The sequence below is a fragment of a genome, unplaced genomic scaffold, assembly GCF_019419815.1.
Source record: "Pyrus x bretschneideri cultivar Hongxiangsu unplaced genomic scaffold, Pyrus_bretschneideri_v1 Contig46, whole genome shotgun sequence".
In the NCBI taxonomy this organism is placed as follows: Eukaryota; Viridiplantae; Streptophyta; class Magnoliopsida; order Rosales; family Rosaceae; genus Pyrus; species Pyrus x bretschneideri.
In genome coordinates this window covers 1218675-1232001 of record NW_025999783.1, presented here as the reverse complement: position 1 = coordinate 1232001, position 13327 = coordinate 1218675, and the positions used below count along the sequence as shown (strand labels likewise).

At 37.1% G+C, this 13327-nt stretch overlaps 1 protein-coding gene across 1 annotated transcript; it reads left to right on the top strand.

Annotated features, from left to right (window-relative positions):
• The first annotated feature begins 10441 nt into the window (after positions 1-10441).
• On the top strand, positions 10442-11599 carry LOC103939522 (F-box protein At5g07610). Its single transcript, XM_009349618.2, has one exon. The coding sequence runs from the start codon at positions 10442-10444 to the stop codon at positions 11597-11599; it is 1158 nt and encodes a 385-aa protein (XP_009347893.2).
• The last annotated feature ends 1728 nt before the right edge of the window (positions 11600-13327 follow it).

Genomic DNA, 13327 nt, shown 5'->3' with positions numbered 1-13327 from the left:
CTGGTTCCATGAGAGTGTTTGGAACCCTAGATGTCTATCTTTCTTTATGGTTTCATGAGTTGGTCTCACATGAATGCCTTCATTCTAGGTATGCCATGACAAAGTCTAGGGCAGAAATTCCACTCGGAGTGACTGTGAGACATTCCAAAATCCAATGTCTGTATCTTTCTGTTATCGGATTGCAATGAGAAATTTCGAAATCCAGTGTTTGTATATGATTCCATGAGTGTGTTTGGAAGGGTATTTATCAAATATAGCCAAATATAAGCCCCTAATTTCAAAAGTGTCATTTTTTATAAAAACTTTCAAATATATCCAAAATATCACTTAAATACACACAGACACCCTTAAGCTTTAAACCAAATAAATTAAAAAACCAAAACCCTATTAGATGAAGAGTTCTCACGGCTAAACCTAAAAAATGGTGAAGACCCAGTGAAGGCATCGACTATTGGTGGAGACTTGTGCTTCCCTAAACGAAGGTGAGTGTAGATGGTTTAATGTTTTGCATTTTTCCTCGTCTACGTTTTCTCTTTGCGTTTGTAGTTTCTTCCTTTGATTGAATATTTATGGAATAATGAACTATCAATTTTTGCACACCTTTGCATTATTAAGGGTGTCGTTTGTGTCTAGATTCTGTTTGAAGGTTATCACTGACAGTGGTAATGAATCGAGAGATCTGTTATGTCCTTAGAAAGTGCAAAAAACATATTTTGAAGGTTTAGAGAATAGAAATTCTTATGGTGCATATTAGAAAAATTAGGTTTCTTTTGTCAATAGAAGATTGACAAACCTAATACCATTTGTCGATCTATTTGAGGAAAGCTAATTGAAATTCATTTAGTTCATATTAGAAAAATTAGGGTTTACGATATAGAAAATTTTTTTCTTTGTGTTTTTGTTCTTCTTATTTTGGTCTACAAATTGTCAATTAATTGTACTAATAAAAAAATGAGAAAAATATTAGGGAAAGTACAACTTGATTAGCGCACAAGAATCTTTTAATCAACAATTAGTTATTTGTATGAATTAAGGGTATTTATGTCTATTTAAATGAAATTTTGAATATATTTGAAAGTTTTTATAAAAACTAACATTTTTCAATTAAGGGCTAATATTTGGCTATATTTGATAAAACTCTCTTTGGAATGCATAATGTCGTGATTGTTGGCCTACCAGCCATATGATTTTATTATCTATGGAACAAGGGGTAGGCAAACAAGTCTTGAATCTACAGGTCGGGGTGGGTTCATGTGGTTCGGGGCATCTAAAGACAAAATGGGATAGGTTGACAAAATTAGCTGGGTGGGCAGGTCCAAAAATATGTGGAAACGGGGGCTCGCCCCAGACCGTCTCTGTCACTTCCAAGTCAGAAAGCTGAGCTCCTTTCAATGTTGCAAGGCCATGGTCCATGAAAAACAAGTATCACGGTAGCAAAAGCCTAACTATAGTCCCCAACAGAATTGCCGAACTAAATTAGCAGCTAATCGATTTCAAGGAGGAATGGGATTAGACCTGATAATTTCTTACACGACCTGTTAACACGACACGTAAATAACGAGTTTCAGGTCAACACAATAACTAATCGGGTCGTTATCGGGTCACACGATAAGAACCTGTTAATAACGGGTCCTTAACAGGTTTACACGAGAGTGACACGCGGATAATCTATTTCGACACGATAAAAAAAGGTAATTTTTTATTATTTTGATTATTTTAATTTTTTAAACTACTAGAAAAACTTACCATAAAATACAATATATAGTGGATATGTATTTATTGTTTATTAATTATTATTGTATTATTTTTCTATATAAATTTCAAAAATTTAAGTGTTATTTATTTATTTATTTTTATAGTATACTATAGGCAAAGAGTGAGATTTAAAAATTTATAAAACACATTATAAATAAAAATAAGTAATAAAAATATCAAACACATTAAAAAAATTATAATAATTAATTTACAAGTGCGAAAAATGTGAAAAAAATATGCAAATGCTCATAATCGCATCCTCTACACTTTGAGGATAGGTATATCATCGTTTGAATTTTTTAAAATCATGCAAACCCTCATGAATAATACTTTTTCGGGAGTTCAATATGAATAAAATTCATAACATTAATGTAAGTCTAAAAAATGTGAGAAATGTTCATGATTGCATCTTCTACGCTTAAGCGATGGTTATATGGTAGTTTAGATTTTTAAAACCCTCCAAATCTCATGAATAATGTTTTTTATTTGAGTGCAAAATTAATAATAATTAGTGTAGAAGTGTGAAAAATGTAAAAAAAATATATATATATACAATCACTCTTAATGACAAGTTTTACAACTTTCGTGAAGGGGTCAACTCCGAAATCTGACACCATAATCCATAAACCTTAGATTTGAATTTAACCATCCATTGTTGTTTACACTTTATTCTCACCGAATTTCATTTTTTAGATTTTCTTTTTGTAAAGTGATCTTTTAGCAGATGTAGAAAAATGAACGGTTTGGATCGTTGATATAATATTCCGATATTTACAGTTAACTAAAATATGAGTTGATGTTATATAGTTTCTAGAGACTTTATAAACTTCGAGCTATATTTTCACTAATGGTAAAACTCTGAACATAATATCAACGATCCGAACCGTTCATCTTCCTGCATCCTTTAAGAGATCATGTTTTCAAAAGAGAAAATCAAAAAATAAAAAAAAAATTGGTGAGAAAAATGAAGCGTAAATATAAATGACAATCAACAGGTAAATTTAGATCCATAGTTTATGGATTATGGAAAACCTTAGTGAAAACATTGTCAATATAACTCTTGAAGACAATGTATCAAGCCAAAATTCCAATACCATTTCCCTTGGTGATGAATGAAAATTGAAAGGTTTTATTTTTATTGTAAAAAGCAAGCAAGGTTCCACAACTTTGAAACGCAACTCTCTTCATTTTGCATATCTTTTGAACATTTGTATTTTGTAGTATGCACTAGACCTGTAAACAGGTCGAGTTTATTGGGTTTAGGTCGGGTTCAACCCGATCTATTAATTTAATAGGTCATCCGAACTCAACCCGTTAAGCTAACAGGTCACCCGAACCCAACCAGTTAAACTAATGGGTTACCCGTTAACAATTTTCTTTGTTCTTTTTTTTTTTTTCACATTTCATCTAATCTGCAGAAAGACTCCACTGCCTACTCCGAGACAACGCACATATAGCATTTTAATCACCATAACCATCTCTCTCTCCCCTCATTATATCTCTACCCACTTGCCCAATTTGCCCACATTTGCTAACTACACTCATTTCTCTCTCTCCCTCTCTAGCTTTTCTCTCTTACCCAATTTCAGTTCTAAAATCCACCGTTCTTCCTAAGACTAATCAAATTACTGGGTTTTTGCTTAATTTAACTTTAACACTTTGTCTGAGTTGAAAATTTTGGGAATTTGCCACCAAATTGAGCTTTGTTTCAGTTCAATTTGTCGCCTAATTCAATGGAACCAACTAGAGCAACCGTACTCGAATCCATTTTATCAGGACTCGAGCTCGAGTCCCTCCAATTCCGAGAAGAAATCCATCGACTCATGACAGTGTTGGAGAATGCCAGCTCCTTCACCATGCTTCTAGAACTCGCGTCGACCCAAGCCATGGAGCTCCTCCACCTTTCAACAGAACCCGACTCTGCTTCACCGCCGACCGCTATCTTAATGGGTGTTAACAAGTAGTTAACGGGTTTCGCGGGTTCACCCTAAATGACCCATTATTTAACGGGTTGACCCGTTAACCACCCGACTCATTTATCACTCACCCGAATACCAATTTTAACGGGTCAGGTCGAGTCGGGTTAAAAATGCCAAGTCTAGTATGCACTAATGTTTTTTTCAGTAGGCTCTTATCTTGGGGTATGTAAACTTGAAAACTTGAAAGACAAATATATATACAAATATATATATATATTTGTTTTTTTTATTTTTTTTTATTTTTTTAATATTTATTGATTTAAATATATTTTTCTGAATGGGTAACTGGTTAGGTCATATTACCCATTTATTTTAATAGGTGTTACATGACATGACCTGTTAAGCTATCAAGTATGACACGAAAACGACACGAACACGAGAAACACGACACGAATGCCAAGTCTAACCGGGATCCCTAGTCAAGCGGCCTCGCGCGGTTAACACTATTATCCAAAAGTTATAGAGATGCATGAGCAACACAACCCGCGCAGTCATGAGCCTCAACGACGAAAAAGACGATGTAGTGGTAACTACTGGTGGAGGCATACTAGGACTAGAGTAGTCTTGGGCCTACCCTCACTTGTAAAAATAAGATTAGTATTTTTTTTTTTTTGTTGAACAATCGATATTAGCTACACTAAGGGGGAAGAGGTGGATTTAGCCTCATAATGGGTTAGCAATAATGTGGTTCAAATTCACCTTTGGCGAGAGTTGAACCTAAGACCTCTCACTTATAAGTAAAAAGGAATACTACTAGACCGTAGTACCAAGTGACAAAAATAAGATTAATATTACACTTTGCTTTGCAACCCTTCTCAACACTTTAAACAAATCCAATCATTATCTAATTTTAAACCAACAAATTCCATCCTAAAATTAAGTATAATATTTTAAACCGTCATTTATCACAAATCAATAGCATTTAAATTAAGCCCATCATTCACTTTTAAATAAAAAAAAAAATTGTCTTTCACTTATGCATTAGCAGAGTTATTCCCCTATTCTTCTTGAATTTCATATATTAACCTTTCCAAATCTCAAATTTATTGAATAAAGAACAATAAGGTTTGTAATTGTGACAGCCCGTCCCAGACTTTTCGTACCGTAGGGGTGAAATGATGATTTTGCCCCTAATGGATAATTGTTGTTTGTGTGGTTGTTTTGGGTTATTGGTTGGTTGCATCCTAGTCATACATCCATCATCATCCTCATCCCCCTCCTCTGTTCACCCTACCTGTCCCGAGACCTCTCTCTCTCTCTCCCATTCCTATCTTCTTGTACGGACAACACCATAACCCTTGAAATCGTCACGGATCGAGGAAACAAACTACATATTTGTGCTCATGAGGTCCTTAGGAGTTCAACCATACCTATTTCAGGTAAGGATACCTTCGTTTTCACATCAAACTCGGGATCCCTCGATTTGGTCTCTGTTCATGCACATGTTAATTCTTGTGTTTTTGGGAATTTCAAGCTTGTAGGAAGCTTGCTGAGGTCCTTAGGAGGCTCGGGGTGGTTCGTTTGAAGGTTTTGGACGTCGGGATCGTGAGTTGTAGGTTTGGCCGGAGTTTGTGGTGTTTTCCCGACGATATTCTGATGGTTTTAGTGCTTGAAAGTGGTATGGATTTGTTCCTCTTGTTGTAAGCTTCATTTTGGTACCAATTTTGTGAAATTTGGTTGAAAAATGAAGGAGATATCAAGTTTTGAATTTTTTCCGGTTTTCCGTTACCGGCGATGACGCCGGAGGTTGGCTAGAGAAGACGACGGAATATTTCGTCAGTTTGGACGGAATATTCCTAACGGCGTTAATGGAATCCGTCAGAGTTAACGGAATATTCCTGACGGCGTTAATTGACGTCGTCAGTGTGCCAGGCATGTGCCTGCGCGTGGGCGGTGTCGGAATTTTTTTTAAAATATATGGGGATGTTCGTGAGGTTGAGTAGATCACGTTGGTGTATTCATACACCCCATTTGAGCATTGTATGAGAAGTTATTTCGTAATGTTGGTTATGTGCTTTAAAATTAACGTATTTATAGTTGTTTCGCATATAGGTGAGACCTATCCCGAGGACGAGCGCAGTCACTCGAGGCAAGGGGGTTACGACCCTTCTACATACCAGTGAGTGGGCTTTTGGTTTTTCGTATATACCTATATACTTATATTTTTCCCAGAAAGTGAAATGAAACGTTTATACGTTTATATGCCATGCATTATGTTTGCCGTTTCATTACGTTTTATTAGTTGCACATATATATATATATGTTTGGTGTTGCGGATGTATAGGTAAGTGCCAGGTAAGTTATGGTTTATGTTTATGTTCACTAGTGATTTGGGATGCATAGAGAGCTCATAACCTACACCCTCGGTGTTAGTGCTCCTGCCCAGAATTGGGCACAGTCCTTCACGTGATGTTCACCTCCCGCACCACACGCTTATCTTAGATCCAAGTTAGGTGCACAGTCCTGTCGTACAGACCACTTTAGGCGGTTCCGACTGGTAGGTGACCTGCGATTATTCGCCCAATCTTCACGCGATCGTAGCACTTGAGCGTACTTATTATATACCCAGTCCTATTGTACAAACCACTTTAGGTGGTTCCGACTTGTGTGCAGGTATAGTTAGTAAGTTGGAGATTTGAGCTCTAAATTTAGCCGTACATGTCACGTTAGGTGACTCCGGCTGACATATTACATGGCATTGTTTGACATTACCTGAGTACTTGCATTTTATTTCGAGGCATTTGGCATGGCATACTTCTGAGCATGATTTATATATATATTTGTATATATTCTATTTTTCTGGGCAGTATACAGGTTTACGGTGAGGGGTTAGAACTTTGTTTATGAAATGGTTTTTGAAAAGCTTTGTTTTTGTCCACTCACGCTTTCTGTTTTGCGCCCCTCCAGGTTCTAGTTTGGCTAGCGCTTTTGGTGGCTCCCCAGAGGATTTTTCCGGCTTATCTGACAGATTATCACCAGTGTAGGACCATCTTTGGGTGTGTTTATTTAGTGTTGTTTCTCCTAGACTGCATTAGGTCTTCCATGCTCTGAATTTTGTTTTTTCACACTTACGCTTGCACATGTATGTTATTTACTTTGTGTATAGCTGGGTTTTTATTCATTCGTACTTTTATTATTATTTTTTAGCTTCCGCACTGTGCACATGGTTACGTCACTTCCACGTGACGGCCAGCATGCCCTGATCTCGATCGGGGTGTGTCAGTAAAACTCTATTATCCTCTATAAAACATTTGTTTCTATTCTATCCTACCTCTTACTTGAGTTTTAGGGTTCGCAAATTTTTAATAATTCTCTCTATTGAGTTTAATAATTCTTTTAATAGTATTGATGACATCATGCGGTCTCAAAATATGAAATTTGTCGTGCATAAGTATGATTGCTATGAATAGATAAAATTATCTATGGATATGTTAATTTGACTATTTCATTATTTGAATGTAATATTATGATATTTTGCATTTGTAATTTTATAACCACTATTCATTTTTTTCTTCTTTTATACTTGTGTGAGACCTAGGGGTGGGTTCAAAAAACCGAAAACCGAAAAAAACTGAAAACCAAACCGAACCGAGGTCGAAAAAAACCAAACCGAAAAAAAAACCGAACCGAAACTACCAAACCAAACTGAACCGAATTTGGTTGGTTCGGTTTCGGTTTTTGAACCGAACCGAAAAAAAAAATCATATATAAATACTAAAAAATACATGTTGCCGTCGGGGTTTGAACCCTTTCCCTATGGGTTGGGTTGGTTGTTGCAAGCCAACTTGACTGTAAGCTTTGTGTTGTTATAATTGTACCAGTAATTTATTTATAGGTTTCTGGGTTGTGCTTCTTGGTTGGTTTGGTGGGAGGTGAAATTAAGTTGAGCAGCTTTTCTCTAAGAGCATAAGTGCTTCTTCTTGGTTGATTTGCCTTTAGACATAACAGTTATATATATATATATCCCTTGATCAAGGAAAGTGCTGTCATGCATTGCCCTTGCTCTAAGATTCGATACCTTATATTGTCTTTTTGATCATGGAAGTTGTCTTGCATGGTCTTTTGTCGAGAAAGTGGTACCTTGCACTACCTTTGGCTATGAAACTAGCGCCATGCATTGCCCTTAGGTAAGATAATAGCTCGAGATGTCTCGTGGAGGTGTGAAGGCAAGGCTAGATAAGCATGCCATGACAACACATGTTCGGTAATACCATGAAAATTGCAATCCTCAAGTATGAATTCCATTCAAGCCATCACAATGCACAATATACATTACGAAGGCAAGAACATGAATGCCGTGCCTCTACATGGCAATTTCTTTTTTTTAGCATATAGTGCAAGGGATCACTATGATTAACATATATGCATTTATATACAAGTATATGTATAATATATGTGGAAAGAACCTGCTATAGTGCTGTTTAAGTTCCCGCTTGATGATCCTGCGTTGTGCCGTGGTGGTGCCTTGACATGCCTTTGCCATGCACAACGCATGGCATAATTTTCCTTGCGCAAGGCATCCCTTAGTCGTGCCTAGCCTTCGTTGTGCTACACAGTGTGTTTGGATGTATAATAACATTTTGGTGGATCATCACAACGACTAACACATCTCAAGTAAGGATGGCTGATCAATTGTTACAAAACAAATATCGTGAACATGGTCAAAGAAATGAATACCAGCATCTTAAATACACAAGCAGATTGCGCCAGATAACAAACAAGGACGATGTTACATGATCTGCAAATGAATACAAAAAAATGAACGAAAAAAAGACAAGGAAAAAAAAAAAAAAAAAAAAACCGAAAAAAAACCGAAACTGAACCGAGAAAAAACCGAACCGAAAAAAAACCGAACCGAAAAAATATTGAACCGAACCGAACCGAACCGAAATTTCGGTTCGGTTTCGGTTTTAAGAAAAACCGAACCGTTAAGAACCGAACCCAGCCCTAGTGAGACCCCTCCTCACAAGAAATCCCAACTCCATCACTGGTGGTAACTTTATCGGGGACTGAAGCCATTGGTGAGCATAAGATTGAGTACCTGGTGTACGGATCCCAGTGTTAAAGAAAGATGTAATCACTGAGTATCAGGTGAGAATGCATGGTGAGTTTTGATCATGTGGCTGAAAAGAAAGATGGAATCGTTGACGGTGGATATTAAGGCGTAGGATTGGAGGAGGGCGTTGTGGACGCGGAGGTCGAGTTTTGTTGCGGAGACGATGGAGGTGAAGATCCTCTTGGCGCCGGAGATATGCGGGTAGGTGAAGGGATTGCGGAAGGCGGTGGGTTCTGGGTTTTCACGGAACCACTCAGTCTCAGTCTCTAACTCCTTCAACCCCATAATCTATTAAAAAAGAAACCAAACCGTGGACCCGTCAGAACCGGCCGTTTGAAACTGACCCGATTAGGTCTGGTTTCATTTCTAAAATAACAAGAATCGCCCTTCTCGTCCTATTTTATTTACAAACAGTCCAGTCCGGTCCTTTAAATTACATATGTTGTAAGCGAGGCGTTTGATTTTTGTCAAACAAATTTGAATCACATTATTGTTAGGTAGGCTTAGCTCATTTATCATTCCTAATATCTTTGTTAAAAAAAAAAATTACATATGATTTATTATTGTTACCACACAAGCTTCGCAACTTATCTAGGTTTGCTTTGGTCAGTGCGCCATTCCTGTGGCGCAGGGTTGTTTTGCAAATTTACAAGTAGCTGTTAGAGAAGATGTTTTGATGGGGTGTAGCAGTGCACTTGAAAGTAGGTTTGTTCTCCTTTTCCTTGTAATTTTATTTTTGTTGATCATCTGATGTATTATCTAAGAGTTTGAGTTGATTCCATGTATTATTATATCGTTATTTTTAGCCGCCACATGTCAATTCTTGACGTATTTCGAGAACGAAGCGTTACAGCTTTCATATACATTAGGTTGTGAGTTGTGACATTATTGGTGATGAATAATGCGGTTAGAGAAACAACAAAAACAAATGATTATAAAAGCAAAATGAAAATAAAAGACAGCTAATAATGTAATCACATGTAGTTTGGGATCCAAGTAGGGATTGCCATTTTGCAATAATTTGATTTAAATATTAAAAGAGAAAAGGAAAATTTACACTTAACATATTTGTCAATCTTCGTAACATGTTTCATGTGGTTGCCTTGTGGTCTTTGCTTCTGTTTATTTTAGGCAAATTTTTATATTCATACACTATTCTTTATATTTTTGTCATCGAATTAAATAAATTAAACGAAAACAATGATTAGAATTTAATAAGAATATGTGAGACTAAAAAATGTACATGTTTATCATTTTCTTTTTTTATTCACTCCACCATCCTTCTACTCTAATTAAAAAATATAGTCAATGTCAGTTACAAGTTGGAATAATTTATGCACAAAATAATTGAAATTCCATTAAAACTAAAGTTTTCCCAGATCACAAATTGAAGAGGAGGAAGACAATTCTTCAAGGGAGAGACAGTAAGATGGAAGGTATCACGCACATGTCAGTAAAGAATTCTGAATTTTTAGTGAGTTTGAATAAAAAACTTGCATCTTAAGCCAATTCTTGCGCAACCGGCCATTGTCAAGTGCAAATACTTTTTCAACGATGGTTATTATGCTTATCTGTTGCATATATAATTATATCCCTATGCCAATTAATGGTCTCTTCACAACTGCTGATGTGATCTGAAAGCACTGAAAAAATGGTGGCTGCAGCTGAGGTAGTAGCTTGCAACGAAGACCTCATCACATTGATCCTCCTACGCTTGCCGGTGAAATCGCTTCTCCGGTTCAAATGTGTCTCCAAGAAGTGGCTCTGTCTGATCTCCACCCCAAATTTCTCTAGCCGCCACCGCAGACTTGCCTCTGCATCCATCCTCTTGTCTCAAATTCCCGGCCTCATCAGCCACCTATCTCTCAATTGCAGCAGTTCAGAGAAACCCTTTTCGTCTCTTGACTTCATTGATGATTCAGCTGGTGTTAAGTTATTGCAGTCCATCAATGGCCTGGCCTTGGGGTGTAGCTTTCACAAGTTGGGAAAACCTCGTAGCTATTATGTCTGCAACCCTTCAACAAGGCAATTCTTGACGCTTCCTCCACCTAATGCTGAGGGTCATGATTCGCTCGCAACTGTTTTAGGTGTTTATTTAGCTTTTGATCCGTCCAAATCACCTCACTACCAAGTCGTCTGCGTTCGAAATTGCTCTTTATCAGCAGCACACGATCGGTACCAAATTCAGATATACCCGTCCGAGACTCGAACTTGGAGGCTTTGTGGTTCTCCTTTTGCGTCCCCATCCGACATCATGTTTGAAACTGGGGTGCTTTGGAATGGTGCAATACATTGGATTAGCCCAACGGGAGCTACATTATGTTTTAATATCAATCAAGAGCACCTTGGATCAATGCCTAGTCCTCCATCAGACGAGCACTGGAGCAAAAGAAGGTTCAGATATTTTGGTGAATCCGGTGGCCATTTGCACCTTGTTGAAATTTATGGTCCAAGCACCACTCAATTCCAAGTCTTTGAATTGGAGAGGGATTACTCAAGGTGGATTTGCAAGTACCAAATCGATATTTCTCCTATCGTCGATGCATTTCCGGAGATGGTTAGAGACTACCTTCACCCCCATCACCATGATTCTCTGTTTTACGCGTTTGTTTTACTTTTTGTCCAAGAAACTGAAGAGGGCTCATCGCTGTTGCTGCACATTCCTGGCAAGCTTATATCTTATAATCTTAGAAATAAGAGCTTCAAGGAGATTTGTGATTCCGGTCCAAAATCCACCAAAACAAATACAGCATTACATATTGGATGCTTTCATGCTCATCAGTTTATAGAGACTCTTGCTAGTGTTTAAACATTAAAAGATGTCAATTTGCCTCCACTTATTGTTTGTATCGTTGAGATTAATACCATTGGAATGTTCAATAATTGTTATGCCATTTGAGTAATGGAAATTCAGAATGTAATGATTTGCCTATTAGTTTGAGATTCATAAGTAAATTTCCACCCCTTAAATCACCTTACATTGGATAGTCGCAAATTTGAGACATAAAATACTACCTTTATGCCCTATTTGGGAAATATATATTTTAGATTGTAAGTTTGTATATTTTGAATTCTATTTGAGATATGATGGGAGTTCCGCTTAATTGGGAAACCCACTGCGACAATCAAAAATGCTTCAAGAATTTTGTTTTAAGAATACAAAGAAAACTGTGTTTCTCTAATCTCTACAAGGGTGTCATGATATGTAAGAAAATAGGACTTAGAAAAACAGTGCCTAAAGGTATACGAGATTAAAACTGTGTTCTTAAATCATAGAGAAAAATGTCCTTAAAGGTGAAATACGACCACCATAGTACCAACGCCATGAATGCATTACAATCCAATACTTAGAATGTCAATACTTTCTTAGCTAATATATAGTCAAGAAGTACGTAATTGGTGCACCAATAATCTTCGCCCATTCTATACCCGCAACGCTAGATTGTTTTGGTGAAGCCACCAACTTGTCCCCATTAAAAAAAGAAAAAGAAAAAGAGAGAAGTTAACATTGGTCCAAGTTGAATAAGTTCAATTAAAAGAAGTGGAATAAGTACTTTGTTGTATCATAGATTGGGTCTCAATATTTGAAGAGAGAGAAACCTTGTTCCATGAAAATGATCGTTCACCCTCGCTTTAAGAGGATGGTAAACTCTAACCTCTCTAGTAACGTTATTTGAATATTCTTACGATTGTGTTGACAAAAACCATATCACTCTTTAAGCATGCCACACATGAATCGGCATTTACATGTATTTTGTAGTCACATATTATGTTTTTAGTATGGCACATATCACATCTTCAAGCTTTTATTTCTGTTTTCATATTTTTAGTTGAACATCATCATATCCAAATTGAAACTATGTTTCGTCGTTATATTTATCTATATGACATGTGGACGCACTGCACAAGCTACCACACATGCATATATGTACAGTCGCACACTTATTCATGTTATTATGGATAGAACGTGTATATAATCTTGCTGATGTACATTAGAAATTGATGGACATTGGGTTCACACTGCTTTGAACTCTTTGGTTGCTTTGGTTTTGAAAGCCAAATACTTTCCTAACTCGTCATTCCTTGAGGCCTCTGTCAAGAACACTGCTTCTTTTTGTTGGAAGAGTATCTGTGCTGCGAGACCTGTTTTGATCCGTGGCTCCCGATGGCAAGTGGGTTCTGGGGCCCGAATCAAGATTAGGGAGGATCGCTAGATTCCCCAACCCCTCTCCTTCCGTGTGTTTTCTCCGAAATCCCTATAACGCGATCTTCTATTTGTTCAGGAATTACTTATGGCACTCCCTGTCATTGGAACATCCATCCTCTTCAATCCTTGTTCACTGAGGTGGAAGTGAAACTAATTCGTTCCTTGCCGATTAGCATCCGTTTGCTGGAGGACTGTTTGATTTGGCACTTCGGGAAGAGGGGAAGGTTCTCGGTCAAAAGTGGTTACCACGTCGCTCTGGAGTGGATTGATGTGTAGATTTTATATTATATATTTATCCATATTCTTAGTATTTTGATTAATATTTTGAAA

What these genes read in the sequence shown, in the direction of transcription:
- LOC103939522 (XM_009349618.2), top strand. Translation starts at nt 10,442, where the DNA reads ATGGTGGCTGCAGCTGAGGTAGTAGCTTGCAACGAAGACCTCATCACA.